At 36.5% G+C, this 15,660-nt stretch overlaps 3 protein-coding genes across 4 annotated transcripts; all 3 read right to left on the bottom strand.

Annotated features, from left to right (window-relative positions):
• Nucleotides 1-3,189: 3,189 nt before the first annotated feature.
• On the bottom strand, nucleotides 3,190-4,857 carry LOC120209412 (pectinesterase 2-like). Its single transcript, XM_039208432.1, has 2 exons — nucleotides 3,990-4,857; nucleotides 3,190-3,883 (listed from the first exon to the last, which is right to left on the bottom strand). The coding sequence occupies exons 1-2, from the start codon at nucleotides 4,855-4,857 to the stop codon at nucleotides 3,201-3,203; spliced, it is 1,551 nt and encodes a 516-aa protein (XP_039064363.1). The 3' UTR covers nucleotides 3,190-3,200.
• Nucleotides 4,858-5,502: 645 nt separating this feature from the next.
• On the bottom strand, nucleotides 5,503-7,817 carry LOC120209395 (KAT8 regulatory NSL complex subunit 3-like). 2 transcript variants are annotated; one of them, XM_039208421.1, is made up of 6 exons: nucleotides 7,313-7,817; nucleotides 7,179-7,240; nucleotides 6,968-7,103; nucleotides 6,674-6,740; nucleotides 6,196-6,261; nucleotides 5,503-5,882 (listed from the first exon to the last, which is right to left on the bottom strand). In XM_039208421.1, the coding sequence occupies exons 1-6, from the start codon at nucleotides 7,465-7,467 to the stop codon at nucleotides 5,676-5,678; spliced, it is 693 nt and encodes a 230-aa protein (XP_039064352.1). In that variant the 5' UTR covers nucleotides 7,468-7,817; the 3' UTR covers nucleotides 5,503-5,675. The 2 variants fall into 2 exon arrangements, with proteins under 2 accessions (XP_039064352.1, XP_039064351.1); XM_039208420.1 differs by having other exon boundaries at nucleotides 6,674-6,746; nucleotides 7,313-7,802.
• A 3,797-nt stretch (nucleotides 7,818-11,614) lies between these two features.
• On the bottom strand, nucleotides 11,615-14,187 carry LOC120209411 (abscisic acid receptor PYL8-like). The gene is made up of 3 exons (XM_039208431.1): nucleotides 13,927-14,187; nucleotides 12,931-13,146; nucleotides 11,615-12,085 (listed from the first exon to the last, which is right to left on the bottom strand). The coding sequence occupies exons 1-3, from the start codon at nucleotides 14,071-14,073 to the stop codon at nucleotides 11,867-11,869; spliced, it is 582 nt and encodes a 193-aa protein (XP_039064362.1). The 5' UTR covers nucleotides 14,074-14,187; the 3' UTR covers nucleotides 11,615-11,866.
• Nucleotides 14,188-15,660: the final 1,473 nt, after the last annotated feature.

The following is a 15,660-nucleotide window of genomic DNA, read 5'->3' as shown; positions in this document are numbered from 1 at the left end:
AGGCAGACTTTAAGTCTCTTTAATTTAATAAGGAGAACCTTCGTACGGTTGCCTTGAGCAGAATCATGCCATGATTGCCTAACCTCTATCATGAAGCTAGGATGAAGGGTCCAAAAATTGAAGAATTTGAATGGCTTAGGCTTATTAACTAAAAGCTCTTTGTAGAGCCAAAGAACAGCCATACAATGGTCGAAATTCCTGGAGCAAGGAGTTCGACAAAAGAATGTTGAAAAGAATTAGCCCAAAATGAGTTAATCCAAGTAAAAGAATTAGCCCTATCAAGTTTCCTTTCGAGATAAAATTACTGCTGCTTGTTACTCCAAGTAAAAGAAGGCCCAAAATAAAGATGATCTTGGAGATGAAGCTCTTGAGTGATGTCTTGGAAATCTTTCATATCAGAAGAAAGATAATGACCTAAGACTCATGATCCGAGCTTTCATTAGAGTGCAAAATAACATTAAAGTCCCCTCCTAGGACCCAGAGAGATTGATAATTCTATCCACTTCTTGTAACTTCTGCCAAAGTTGTCTTCGGACTGAGCCCTCATTGCTGCCATAAATAGTCGTTATAAACAAAGGAGTTCCAAGAAAAAGAACCTTGAACAGTGATACTCTGGTCAGAGACTTGAATGATAGATAAGTCTATTCCTTTCCTCCAAAGAACCCAAATCCTTCCATTAAGAGCAAAATCATAATTAGAACAGACATTCCAGTTAGAAAATTTTGACTTGAATGACAGAATGCATTGGCAATGTTGTTTTCTATAAAATAATAGATTAGCCAACCTTAAATAGTTCCCCAAGCGCAGACATTAGCAGAATACAAATGGCAGCACAATTGTATTGTACCTTGAACCCATTGATTTGCCAGCCAAAATCAGAAGATGCCCAGTATATTTGGAAACTGCATCTTTAACAACACCTGAGTGGAAATCTACCAATTTTTCTGCCTTGGGTGGAGCCTTTCTTCTTCCTCCAGACATATCTGGAAATACCACAACAATCCCTTACATTCAAAATGATTTGAAAAGAAAAGGATTAAGCTGAGAAGAGAACTTACAAGGGTAATCAAAACCCATCTGCAACAACTCTTTCCACCTGCAAAGGTTCAACTCACTTAACCATTTAGCAAAACCCCACGATTAACCTTATAAAGGAAGAAAAAAAGGACCTGATCATCCAATCAGAAGAGGAAGAAGCACCAGCGCCATGTGCAAAGACTACCACAGGGGATGATTTTTCTTGGGTCGACGTTGATTTTGACGGTGATTCTCCAACCACGGTTTGCCCTTTCCGTATTCGCTTTGAAGGCGGTGAAGAAGCCATTGCCTGAACGATTTCACTTCCTTTTCGTTTTCCCAAATTGAACGAATAATCAATCCTATCAAATATTAAAAAAATGAAGTTCCTTTGGCGCCAAATGCTGCTTTAGTTCCCCGCCATTTCTAAGAACTTCCCAGCTTCGCCAACACGTCATCCAACACCATTTTAGAGCCTTTTGGGCTTTTAATGAGCGTAGTGGACGCCTCTCGATTTTGGGTTTTTGCTGGATCATACTGTGCAATGGGGAGAAAAAAAAGGCACAAATTCCAGTATCAAAGGCTGGCCCTTTTGTCCAATTTGCAAGATATGCAAGTGGTTTTAGAGATTAAAAGGCAAAGGAATGTCAATGGAGAATTAATCTTAGCGTTGACATTAAGGATAAACAAATCACATTCATGCATGGCTAAAGATAGAAGCCTAAGCACCTATACTTTATTCTTCTTATCTTAATGCCTTGTCAAGGTTCTTAAGGGCCAAATTCCCCACGTGTTTCCTCCATTTTTTTTAATCATTTCAAGCTTAAGATAATCGTAAATAACATAAAATCCAGTCGTCCACATGTGGTTTTCTGATCATTGACAAATTTTTTTGAATGTCGAATACGAATATTTTAAGAAAAATGAAGACTCGAAATCTACGCGAAGTTTGAAGGTGTGGATTAGTTATGCCAAGTTTTAAGCCTACGCGAAGGAGAATGATGAGGATCTGGATGTGCAAAGAAGGGATGCGCTCAGCGTGCGAGTGGTGAGAGTCCGGACCAATCCAATCACATCTACTTTGATGATTTATTAGTAGTAAAATAAATTCTTACCTTCTGTTTTATTATATTTTTCACTAGGAGTCTTTGAAAGAGCAATCAACTACTATAGAACATCGGCACCGGAATTGAAAGAAGATCGTGCTATGCTCCTGGAAGAGTGGCTTAACACGGAAAGCAGTTTTGGGGAGCTTGGTGACGTAAGCGTGGTCCAGTCTAAGTTTCCCAAGGAACTCAAAAAGAGGAAGCGAATAACGAGTGAAGAAGGTGGCGTCTCTGGGTACGTAACTCGCAGTCGCACCATTTACTTTGCTTCCACTAGTATTGGCATGTCTGTATTCTGCTGGAACTCACATCTTAATGATTCAGCAAAACAGTGTTGAATGATTCAACACAGAAGTATATTCTGAATGATTCAGAGTTATTATCAAACAACATGTCACATTCAGAGTTAATTCATACATAGTCTCTGAATATTTAAATCATTCAACGTTTAATCATTCTGAAGTAAACAAACAACCCCTAAGTATTGAATCATTTGGCTTTTACAGGTACGAAGAATGTATCGATTACGTATTCCCCGAAGAAAACCAGGCGACGAACCTCAAGATTTTAGAAGCCGCTTATAAATGGAAAAACAGAAGCTTTCTTCCGATGACGAGTAGGATGATATGTGTTCTGTAACTTTGTTTTTTTGTTGTTGTAATTCCAAATGTAAATACGAGAATGCCAGTGTAACTGCTTAATGTCTGGATTTTGTTGTGCTGTTTTTGTGTTTTGGAAAACAAGCTTTGGAGGGCTGGAGACGAGAACTTTGTCAAATGAAATGAATTAGCATAGCATCCATAATCCATTGAATGATCTCAATAATAATAATAATAATAATAAAGAAAACAATCTTAGAGTAATTTATAGGGTCTTAAAGAGTGCCAAAAATAATACATTGGAAGAGAGTAGGCTTTAAGTTCTATAATTTATTTAAAATATTTAATGTCTCATCTCTTTGTTCATAATAATAACGATGAGAGAACTATTACAAAGTACATAAATGAAGCATTTTAGTATAACATATTGGACAGTTACCGCTTATTTATGTTACCGGCGGCAGTTTCATAATACAAATTAAAGCCCCAAAGTGAAAGGCACACCGGTGGTAGGCAGCCAAGAATTCCCGTCGATAAAATTCCCGACCGTAAACGCTGATGCCTCGGTTGCGTTGGTAAGAACGTGATAACCTTTCCATTTGACTCTATTGGAGGTGAAGGAACCGGGGCCGGTGTTCATGTACTCGGCATAATACAGCGTGTCGAGGGATTGATTCCATTCCATCCAACCGGCGGGGTCAATTAGGGTATCCAGGAAGGTTTTGATGATAACAGTCGTGGAAAATTGTTTCCATGGCCTCCCTAGGAACGTTTTGACAGAGCCTTGCACAGGTTTTAAATCCGAGGCTGCAGTAATTGTTGAGTTCTGTATAGTAATTCCAGAGGTGTCGTTGACGTTGGACCGGCCTTGGGCGGTCACGGTGTTGATTTTACTCGGTGGATTCCGAGCATATATGTTGCAGTTTTGTAGCACAACAGCTGCTTTGCCAAATATGAAATCCACTGTTCCGTAGACGTCACATTCTCTGTAAAATTGTTTATGGGAAAAAACGTAAAGAGTGTCTTGGTACCCTTCAAAGCTGCATCTGTAGAACACCGAGTGATCGGATCCTGAACGGAGAGCCACTGCCTGTCCGTTATTAGGACCGGCGGTGTTTCTGAACGTAATGTCACGACCGATGAACGATTCTCCGTCAACACCTGAAATGCAGATCAAATCTCATCAATGTAATTGCTCTATTAATACTTAGCAAGGTATGAGAAAAAATTATATAGCGATAAGTAAATCATGCAGAATTTTACTCACCAACAGTGGCTGTATTGAACGTACTGATTTTTTCAACTCCAACGCTTTTGTTCCCTGTGATAATAGTTTTCCCCATACCATCGCCCACCATCATAATATTTTTCAGATCACTTCCTATCTCAACGTTCTCACTGTACGTACCAGCCTTCACGTATATCACGTACCTTCCACTCCCGGACTGGCTAGAAGCGGCCGATATCGCCTCATTTATCGTCTTATAAATCCCCGAACCGTCCTGCGCTACTACGATATCAGCTTGAGAAGCCAGCGACGATGATGACTGCAACAGCTTTGAGTCACCGTGTTTCACCCACGTGGGGAACCCATCTTTGTACGTCGGTTCCTTGTAAGGTGCCTTGTTGAGAGCCATGGTGTTACTGATTAGCTCGGACACGTTATTTGACATCATGGGAGGAAGGTAATCGGAGACACCTAGTTCGATAAACCCATCCCGGCACGTTTCGAGGTTGGTTAAAGCCGCACTAAGCCATGTTTGACGGTCGTGTCTCTGCACATTGGGGCTGAAGTCTACAGCTTTGTTGAGACCAAGTATGGTTAGCTCATAGAGCTTTAAACAATCGGACCATGCAGCCTTTTCGAGCTCGTTTCGGCACTTGGGATCCAATGAATGAATGTTGCTTTGGGCATGAATGGCATGGTCTAAGGCCAGTTGCATGGAGATTTTGAGGAAATGAACCTCATCTTTGATCATCATATTTTTGCTCAAATAATACTCGCACGGCACTGGGTTGGGAGTTTTGCCGCACCACCACTTGACATCGTTGGTCCTATACCCTAACACAACAGTTGAAACAAAACAAGAAACAATCAAGAGTGCTATGAAGATTTGAGAATGTGTTAATGCCATGAATGATGTTATTTTACAACTCTCTATTTCTACTTCTTGTAGAACAACAATACACTACAACTAATATTTATAGGTCTATTATATTGATTTGATAAGCTTTTTATCTTCATTAAATGTCAATATATATGCATATATTTAACAGATAGTAACTTTTACACCAATCCGAGTCACTTGATCATATCTTATATTCACGTCACTTTATCTTATTTTTGTATCACAAAATATGAATAGATCATATCACATAATCATGTCACCTTATCTTATTTTCGTATCATCAAATATGAATAAGATTATATTTTATATTCATGTCACCTTATCATATCTTTACACCATCAAATTTGACTATATCAAACTCGACTCATTTATCAAGCTCGAATCCCTTTAAAGCCCATTTATGTTACCCATCATGCTAGTATATTAATATGCACATATTTACCCTAGTAGTCCAATACTCGTTTTACAACCCAAATGTCACAAAGCAAATGTTAGCTAGTACAAACATTCAAAAAAGAAACAAATACAAAATAATGAAGCTTGAAAATGATAAAGCCACCTAGTACTCGATGTTTAAGTTCTATAACATGAATAATGTCTAGATTCCGACAGCCTTATTATTAATCCAGTTTAACTGAAAAATGTCTGGATTTTAAAATTACACATCAATTACATACAGTAGATGTGAAAGAGTAGGGCTTGCTCCATGGCTTTGCTAAAATTGTACACGGCCAAGGGGAAAAGGGAGCGTTTGAACCTAACCCTGGGACTTGCAGGCTAAAGGTTTTAAAAAGTAACTTAGAAAGCAGCAGAAGGATTCGGCTTCATCTGAGAGAGCGGGTGAAGAATGAAGCGATGGCTTGAACGGCAGCATCTTCGGCTTCCTCTTGGGTGGATCCATTAGTTTGGAGGTGCTTCTTTGAAATCTTGAAGGAGTGATCGCCACCTTCAATCTCATGCAACCCACTCATTGCCTTCATTTTCTTCTGTACACCTAGTTTTTCCAATGGACATAAACCATCTTTGGTACCCTAAGCTCATGTTCCAAAGCCAAAATAAGTTATAGCATTATAACTTAAAACCACTCTACATAAACCCCATGCTGCATATTTGATAAAGATGATATCATGCTGCCCATATCAACGTACCTAAGGATGAGTATTCGATCGAGTCAAGTTGAGTGAAAAAATTCAAGTTAATCGAGTTTAGAAGTTTCATTTTATCAGTCAAAAGTGTCATTTTATCAGTCAAACTCTTTGAATTTTTTGTACAACAAAAAGATGAAAATATGAAGACAACCACATCATTCATGTAAAGAACCAGGTATTAAGGTGAGAAGAGTACCTGCACAAACATCACAGGAACTTTAAGTCGAAGTAAAGTTTCATCTCTTACTGCTCCGTTCATCCCCTGACAGTTAAGCAAGAATTTATCGTCAATAAAGTCCGATTCAGTTTCCAAGTTGCATCACAAAAGTTAAAATACGACTCCTCAGGGTAAAAGCCATCGGTTCCTGCCCTAGTCCAAAAGGACCCCATCCTCATTCATAAAGACAACCCCCATTGTTCATACTGTAAAGTTGTACATTCTAATTGAGTACTGTGTTCATGAGTTGTGAAAGACCTTTATAAAGATCAACAGAATAAACCGAAACAGCTTGTCGGATTAACCTTGGGAAACCTACAACAGAAGACGGAATCGATCCGATATAAACAGATAAAACCATTGCATGTCTTCATGAGATACACTAAAACAAACCATGGATATCATGTATGCAAATTTCAAAACCAGAGCAGCACCACAGTGTGAGAAAATGACGAACCTTAAGTGGGTATCCTAGGCAAACAATTAATGATGCATCAATGTCTTCCTGGGCAGCCACCATGCAGCTCACTCTACAAAGAAACATGGCCTTAAAATAGGACATACAAGCAAGCAATCTTAAAGAAAAATGTGAATATCAACACCAGGATTAGTCATTAGTGTCCCTTAAATCCATATGACAGAATGCATTGGCAATGTTCTTTTCTATAAAATTAATAGATTAGCCAACCTTAAATAGTTCACCAAGCGCAGACATTAGCCGAATACAAATGGCAGCACAGTTGTATTGTACCTTGAACCCATTGATTTGCCAGCCAAAATCAGAGGATGCCCAGTATATTTGGAAACTGCATCTTTAACAACACCTGAGTGGAAATCTACCAATTTTTCTGCCTTGGGTGGAACCTTTCTTCTTCCCCCAGACATATCTGCAAATACCACAACAATCCCTTACATTCAAAATGATTTGAAAAGAAAAGGATTAAGCCGAGAAGAGAACTTACAAGGGTAATCAAATGTCACTACTTCAACAGCATTCAACGCCTTCTTCAACAACTCTTTCCACCTGCAAAGGTTCAACTCACTTAACCATTTAACAAAACCCCACGATTAACCTTATAAAGGGAGAAAAAAGGACCTGATCATCCAATCAGAAGAGGAAGGAGCACCAGCGCCATGTGCAAAGACTACCACAGGGGATGATTTTTCTTGGGTCGACGTTGATTTTGACGGTGATTCTCCAACCACGGTTTGCCCTTTCCGTCTTCGCTTTGAAGGCGGTGAAGAAGCCATTGCCGGAACGATTTCACTTCCTTTTCGTTTTCCCAAATTGAACGAATAATCAATCCTATCAAATATTAAAAAAAATGAAGTTCCTTTGGCGCCAAATGCTGCTTTAGTTCCCCGCCATTTCTAAGAACTTCCCAGCTTCGCCAACACATCCAACACCATTTTAGAGCCTTTTGGGCTTTTATTGCGCGTAGTGGACGCCTCTCGATTTTGGGTTTTTGCTGGATTATACTGTGCAATGGGGAAAAACGAAGTCGTCTCGATGTGTGTAATCGCTCCAATAGACAGATTATCCTCCGAGATTAACATGGTCACACCGAATATCGTACACTCGGAACTGGAGTAGATTGCTTATGGTACTGCTCCTTACTAGAAAAAATCAGAAGCTTAGAAAGCTTTGAGAGTATTGAAATACGTTTTTTTTGGTGAATTGGTGAATTGAGAAGCTAGAATAGCCTAAGCAGGGGCAAAATGGTCCATCATAAATCAGATATAATTCTGATTTAATTTCTTCATTGAAATTCTGTCTGAAATCGTTGCAACCTCAGAGATGAATCTAGCCTTAAATCAGTCTAGGTTCATGTAGTAACTCTCAGCCTTTTATAACTCCAGGTAATTAACTTTGTAACTCTTATAATTACTGACACAATAAATAGCTTTGAACACACCTGAAAAAACATCCAAATTCATCCAAAAAAAGCATCCATATTCATCCAACGTTTCATTGTTTGAATTTTAATTTCCGAAACTGACATGTTTAATTTTCATATATTAAAGCGTAAATTTGATATTTGTTCTTTCAGAGAAAAATTCCTTACGAAATTTCTCTAAAAATATAGCAACCGCACGGACGTGTCGAAGACACGTATTGCCATGAGCCACGAGCACGAGCACCATAATGGAAAGTGGCGGGTTTTGAAATAATTAAGAGCTTATACAATGTTCAGCAATAATTGGTTGTAGAGCTTACTTCATCATTGTCAGAAACTCAGTTGGCGTCACAATATCCTTTCAGTACTGCAGGATAGCTAACAAACTCAAGTTTTCAGTCTATTATACCCTTAAGGTACTTAAGTAAACGTTTGAGAGCAAACCAATGCTCACCACTTGGGTTATTGGTATACCTACTAAGTCTTCTCACAACGTAGGCAATATCAGGTCGAGTATAGTTCATTAAGAACATTAGGCTCCCGATCACTTTAGCATATTCGGTTTGAGAAACGCTACTTCCTTTATTTTTAAAGAGATGTATGCTAGGGTCATAAGGAGTTCAAACAGAGACAACGTAAAAACTGTCAAATTTCTTTTAACACCTTTTCAATATAGTGTAATTGATTTAAAGAAAATTCATTTTCAGTTCTGGTGACTGTGACTCCTAAGATGACGTCAACTTCTCCCAAATCGGTCATCTCAAATTTAGTAGACAAGAAATCTTTTGTTTTGTTAATGGACTCAATGCTAGTATTGAAAATCAACATGTCATAAACATACAAACTTATGATGACACAATAAGCACCAAACATCCTCTAATACACGCATGCATTCGAACCATTCACAAAAAAAATCAAAACTAAGGATAGTTATGTGATAATTCTCATACCATTATTTAGGAGATTGTTTGAGGTCGTAAAGCGACTTTTTAAGTCTACATACTTTGCCTTCCATGCCATGTGCCTCGAAACCAAGAGGTTGCTCCATAAATATCTCCTCATCTAAGTCTTCGTTCAAGAATGCGGTCTTTACATCCATTTGATATACTTGCAACTTGTGAATGGAAGCTAAAACAAATAATGCTCGAATCGTTGAAATTTTCGTTACGAGAGAGTAGATATCGAAGAAGTGTATACCGAACTTTTGAGTAAACCTTTTGACGACTAACCTTACCTTGTACTGTTGAATAAAACCATTTGGCCTCAGCTTCTTCCGAAAGACTCATATGTTGCTGATAGTTCTAAATCCCATAGGCAAGTCAACCAATTCCCAAGTATGATTAAACATTATCGATTCTAGTTCATCATTGATAGCGCTTTTCCAGAAACTAACATCGATAGATCGTATAACTTCCTCATAAGTCTTAAGATCCTCATCTAATAGAAATATTTGAGCTATAGGATCAAAAAGAGAGTCTAAATCATTTATCTCAGAAATAAAAGGAAGTTATGAAATCTGGTTTAAAAGAGGTTTCGGTTCTTTGTCTTTTACTTATTATAGGTTCGAATTCAATTTCTTGAGTAGACCTAGATGGTACACTAGAAGAAGTGGATGAAAAGTTTTCTATTTGCGTTTCTTCATTCAATTTAGATTTCTTTAAAGGAAAAGAATCTTCGAAGAAAATGACATCTCTCGACTCACAAATAGAATAGTCTTGTAGAAGCATGAATTTTTACGCGACGTTGTTTGTAGTATACCCTATGAACACTGTATCAACGATTTTAGGTTCGATGGTGGACTTCTTAAAATCTGGTAATCCTACTTTAGCCAGACACCCCCACACTTTCAAGTATTGTAGGTTTGCAGCGTATCATTTCCACAACTCGTATGGAGTAGAATCTAATTTCTTATAAGGTACTCGGTTTAAAATATGATTTACCGATAGAATGGTTTCCCTTACATGTTTACAGATAACCCGAAACTTATCAACAATGAGTTCATCATCTCTTTTAAAGTTCTATTTTTTCCTTTCGGCTATACCATTTTGTTGAGAAAAATAAGAGGATGAAGTTTCATGAATTATGTCATTATTCTCACACACCCTTTTTAATCAATTTGATTTGTATTCACCACCTCTATCAGATTTAAGTCATTTGATTCTTCTATCTAACTGATTCTAAACTTCCTCCTTATAAATAAGGAATAAGATTTCAGGCTCGCCTTTAGTTCTAAGGAGATAAACCTTTGTGTATCTCGAGTAATCATCTACAAAGGTCATGTAGTAGTATTTTCCTCTTTAGAACGGAAAGTGTACCGTTTAGTAACACCGTTTTTTTGGATCGAACCACGGCTGTTCTCTCCTATAACACGGACGGACGCATTGAAAACCTCCTCTAGAGACAGCGTCGGCCCATGAACTTCACAAGAATCACCTGCTCTACGATCATCGTGGTATTGAGGATTGAATTTCGGCCTTGGCCTGAACCGGTCTCCATGTTCTCTATTGGGGTCTGCAAAACTAGACCTAGCGAGGATTCTCTGTGTGGCGCAAGATGAACAATACGCGACTCCGATGAGGCAGAGTTGATGGCAATCATACATGCTTTTGTTATTTTTTTCTTCAATCCAAGGGGTTGAAAGATTGGATAGCGTTGTTTCATGCTGCTGGTATCGAACATTTGAGTGGGAATGGTGGTGGTAAATGGTAATTACTTGGTTTGACGTTTTATGAGGCTCCCGAGAAATGGAATCCATGGAAATCCTCGCCCATCCTGGTTTTTTGTTCTCTTGAGGTTAACACCAATTCCGGGGTTGTAAAGAACTATGTTATCCGGCCCAAACGTTTTTCACTCCGCCGGAGGTTTCACTTCCCACCGTGATTACGGCAAACGGGGATGACCCTGTTAATCGACGGACAGTGCTGGATCGTATGTTTTTGTTGTTACCTCAGAGATTAAATCTTGTTTTCTTTACGTGTAATGTATTAACGGAATGGTTGGCCTCCACAACTTTAATATTATACAAAAAGGGCTAATGGACATTATAAAAAAATCTAATAATCTATATCCAATCAATTTAATTAAAGCCTATAAAGTAATCATTAAATTTGTACAAAATAATCTGACATTATAAAAAATTAATAATTATTCTATAATACCTCAATAAATTTATTGATATTTTATAACCATTTAAAATATTTAATAATTATTTAATAATTTTTATGAACTTAATAATCAAAACAATCATTTAAACATAAACATAGTTCAATAACCTTTGATATACTTCACCCTTTCTTTTTCCAAGAACTCTGGATGTTGAGCCCATAATTATGTAGACTTCCCTTTAGTCAAAATGAAATCCAATCAAACTCTCAACTAAAACCTGCCTTCTTATATAACACGCAAAACTAAAGATATGAACATAAAGGTATCCATCCTGCTTACATATTTACAAACAAATACCGATTCACCACCCCCATTAGACAAACACCACAGAGAAATTTTCGATCCGTTTTTCATCATTTACTAAATCCGTAGGCTGCGGATGAGTTTAATTGTCAGCAACTATCAACATAAGACACCGAAAGATCATTGTTCTAATCAAAACAAGAAGCATAAAAATGTAAGGAAATAGTTGTTCACTCTGCTAGCAGGAAAGCCCAAATTGTCTATTCAGCTTCTGATAACAAGAGTATCTCACTTATCACCCCCACAACGATTACCTTGGTGGTGTCGGTACAGGCCTGGATTTTTCACATTCTTTCTATTGGCTCGGTCCGATCCTCAACAGCCAAGCGCTCTGACACATCGGCCAGTGACTTGAGGTTGCACTTGATCAGTGCCTCGACGAAGTAGCATGTTTCATCCTTGGTGTTCCCTTCTGGTACATCCACTACAAAGGACTCGATCACCAATGATCCTGGTCTGCCATCAATGACCTCGGGATGCACTGTAACAATGGATGAGTAGTTCTGCCAATTTGCACATAAGGACAATTTAGCAGTTTCAGATCATGATAAAAGTTAAGGACATTTTAAAGTTCAAAATTTGACCCCGAAGAGAGAGGTCAATGTAGAACTGGTACAATCAGGTAAATTCAATTATTGGAAATAAAAGGAGGCAGTATAAAATATCTCAGAATTAATAACTAAAACATCTTTTGACGAAAATGTTAAACATCATTGCTTACTCATGTGTATAAACTAAAAATGTTATATTATACCAGATTCATTACATGCAATAAGAGCCAGGAAACCATTGGCTGTCGCAATAAGATGGGTCCAGGTCAAATGTTCCCTTAGCACAAGAACCATAAATTATTTGATTAAGGCCACATAAGGTATACAATTCCCCCCCAGGCAGAGTGCAGGCAAGAAGCTCATTCATGCCACTAGTCAAATTCAGCAGAAATAGATTTCACAAGTCAATATGAATGATATATATATTTCCTTGTTTTAGAACTCCAATTTCAAGTGTCATAAACATTAAAAGGATCAAATAAGAATTAATAGATTAAACAATGATTTTGGCAATTTGTACTCAATTTAGTATGACAGGCAACAGAAGTTAGCATATTCAGTTCTACATCTTACAGGTTACCATATCCAAAACCTTGTTACATTTTCAGGTAATTTATATATCACACAACAAACAGAGGAATATCATATAATAAAGAGAAGATAAGTTAATTCAAGATTAATATTTATATTTCAGACAAGATTGAACGTTGAAAAACTAAAAATCTATAGGAATTCAAAGAGTAGTCGTTTTAAGTTAAGTGTGGTGTTTTAAATTCAACCAAATTGAAAACTCATACCTTCAACCTATGGTCTCCTCCGACAATCTTCATGCTCAAAATATGCTCATCGTCATCTAGATACTCTAACCTTTCTTTGCTAGTTGTGGCCGGCAAACCTGACTTAACATTGACTTCTCTAACACTTCCAATCTGAAGGTCACCCTGCAGAACACACCTGCCAACAAATGGCTTATATTTCTGCGGTTGATCGAATCTCCTCACCAAAGACCAAACCTGATTGATCAAAAACCAAATAATCATTCATTAGTGAACAAAATAATGTCAAGTTTGCCTTCGATCAAAGCAACTAAAACTTGAAACTTAATCTCAAAGTAACTTTATTTGTAACTACATGAAAATCAGATTGGCTAAGTTAATTTGTAGCTATATTAATTGGTATCAAATTAAACTAGTTCAACCTGAAGTTCATCACAACCTGAAGATGAAACATATGAACCTCGAGTTATCATTTCCATAATCCATACTTAGAGAAATGAAAATTTAACAGAAGTCTTAAGTTCTGTATCCATTCAAACAAAGAAAATACTTAACAATTCATTATACAAGAAAACAACAATCTTAGAGAGTGAATTATACGAATCAATCCCCAATCAGAAGTCATCAAGTATTTTACATTCTATCTCTTAAAATCATTAGCTATAAAATAGCTGAAGTTCGCGTTCAAAGAGTAAACACAAATCGTCCGTAACTTCAATTGATTCACAAAATGTGTACATCATCATATAACAGTTCAAACGAGAATACGAGATACATAATAATGTGTCTGAAAATTTTTAGTGATAACTTCATAATTCTAATCAGTTCCAACTTTAATTTCAATCTCCTACGAATTCTCCCAGCATGAAATGAAAAATAAACGAAAATTAACTGACTAAGCAAGAAAAGGCTCTAACCTCACAGATCTATGTACGGATCTAACACGAAATAAGAATTCAATTGATTCTATTAAAAGAAATAACTACTGAAATCGAGAAAAATAAAAAGAAAACATACGAGATGAACCGGAGCTTTGATGTGTTTAACCAGGGAAGAGCTGCACTGATTTTCTTTAACGTCGTGTTTATGGTGCTTCTTGATGAACTCTTCTTCTACCTTACTAAACTTGTTCCCGTTCATGGCAATATAATCATTGGTCACCATCGAGGTAACTTTAGCAGAAACCCTAGCCCGGGGAAGTGCGGTGGAGGAAAAAGTAACCGACGGCGGGAAAGAGGGGGCGAATTAGCGGGTTCGGGTACCGTTAAAGGGGAGTCACGGAAAGGTCCGAAATGAAACGACACCGTACACGATCAACAGCGAAACGTTTCCTTACAAAAGGAATTTGGACGGACGTGGTTAAAGTCTAAAACATCTAACGGCTGCTTATTTATAGCTTTGTTCTGGGTCTTTGAATTGTTGGGCAGCCCAAGGTATTCTTCCAAATGATCTACTTTCTAAGATTCTAAATTCGATTATTTAAAAAAAAATCAATTTGAATTTAATCAGATTTTAATTTCAAATTTTAATTTGACTCAAAATTTAAATGTTTAAAATATGATTAATATTTATTTAAACTCAAACTTTAAATATAAATTTTAATAAAAATATTTATTAAAATAAAAGAATATAACTAGTTTATGATTTGTTTGAGTAAAATATTAAAATATTTATATTTAATTATAAATAACTTGAAATCGAAACTCATCAAGTGACTACAGTGATCAAGAGAAGTAATATTATTCTTAAAGGTCATAGATTTGAATAGTTTTATAAATACCCAACCCCTGAAATGACACTCGTTCTAAAACTCAAATTTTTTTTATTATAATAATATTTTTTCTCTTTTGACATGAAATTTGTAAATCAAATTATCCGAATGTAAGAAGTGTGAGCGTTTAATGTCAAGAGGTTGAGAGTTATCTTCAAACATATATTACTTTATATTTACTCTAAATTAATAAAAAAATTATCTGAATATATGAATCTCCAAAAGTAAAATAAATTGCAAGCTATATATATGTTGTATAATAGGGATGGTCAAAATACCTTAATCCGACGGGTCTAGATTTGATCCAACCCATTAGAGGCATTTTTTTTTAATTTTCGGGGCTAGGGACGGGGCAGAGCTGGGTTTAAGGTGAAAAATCATTGACCTGACCTGACCCGATCTGATTATTATATATATTATAATTAATATTTAAAAAAAATATTTTTATATTATTAAAATATATAATTTTTTAATTATTAAAAATATAAAAATATTATAAAATATATTAATTTAACAGTTTAAATCTAATAAATAATTATATATATATTCTTATAAAATATATTATTTTAATTATTTTGAAATATTAATATATTTGGATAAGATCGAATCAAGATCAAAATTTTAATCTAAAAATCGAGTCGAATTCTTAGAGGGAAAAAAACTCAAAATTTCTCATAACGGGAAGGGTTATATTATATATATATATGTTTTCGGGTCGGGGCAGCCAAAAATCCGGCCGGCCCCGTGCCCATCTCAATGTATAAGGCTTGATTTTGCATTGCATGTGAAACAAACCTAACTGTGGGTTAAAAGTCAACTATCTTTTGACAGTGTTTTATACGTTAGTTGACTTTTTAAAATTTATTCCTTTTTTTTTTCTTTTTGGTTTTTTCTTTCACAAGGAAAGTGAAAATGTGATGCAACACTTGTTACCGAACTACTTGGTCAACCCAATGTTTTGTTTAAGTTTTCTAAGGTAA

This window comes from Hibiscus syriacus, unplaced genomic scaffold (genome assembly GCF_006381635.1).
Source record: "Hibiscus syriacus cultivar Baekdansim isolate YM2019G1 unplaced genomic scaffold, ASM638163v2 tig00018833_pilon, whole genome shotgun sequence".
Lineage (NCBI taxonomy): Eukaryota > Viridiplantae > Streptophyta > Magnoliopsida > Malvales > Malvaceae > Hibiscus > Hibiscus syriacus.
The sequence above is the reverse complement of the archived record's forward strand: the minus strand, read 5'-3'. Positions and strand labels throughout refer to the sequence as shown.

What these genes read in the sequence shown, in the direction of transcription:
- LOC120209411 (XM_039208431.1), bottom strand. Translation starts at nt 14,073, where the DNA reads ATGGTGACCAATGATTATATTGCCATGAACGGGAACAAGTTTAGTAAG. An exon ending in TCAAAGCTCCGGTTCATCTC is followed by an intron (nt 13,147 to 13,926) that starts GTATGTTTTCTT and finishes TTGATCAATCAG; the next exon opens with GTTTGGTCTTTGGTGAGGAG. An exon ending in GAGGAGACCATAGGTTGAAG is followed by an intron (nt 12,086 to 12,930) that starts GTATGAGTTTTC and finishes GCAAATTGGCAG; the next exon opens with AACTACTCATCCATTGTTAC.
- LOC120209412 (XM_039208432.1), bottom strand. Translation starts at nt 4,857, where the DNA reads ATGGCATTAACACATTCTCAAATCTTCATAGCACTCTTGATTGTTTCT. An exon ending in GTTCAATACAGCCACTGTTG is followed by an intron (nt 3,884 to 3,989) that starts GTGAGTAAAATT and finishes TCTGCATTTCAG; the next exon opens with GTGTTGACGGAGAATCGTTC.
- LOC120209395 (XM_039208420.1), bottom strand. Translation starts at nt 7,467, where the DNA reads ATGGCTTCTTCACCGCCTTCAAAGCGAAGACGGAAAGGGCAAACCGTG. An exon ending in GGCAAATCAATGGGTTCAAG is followed by an intron (nt 6,747 to 6,967) that starts GTACAATACAAC and finishes GTTTCTTTGTAG; the next exon opens with AGTGAGCTGCATGGTGGCTG. An exon ending in TTCCTGTGATGTTTGTGCAG is followed by an intron (nt 5,883 to 6,195) that starts GTACTCTTCTCA and finishes ACATGAGCTTAG; the next exon opens with GGTACCAAAGATGGTTTATG.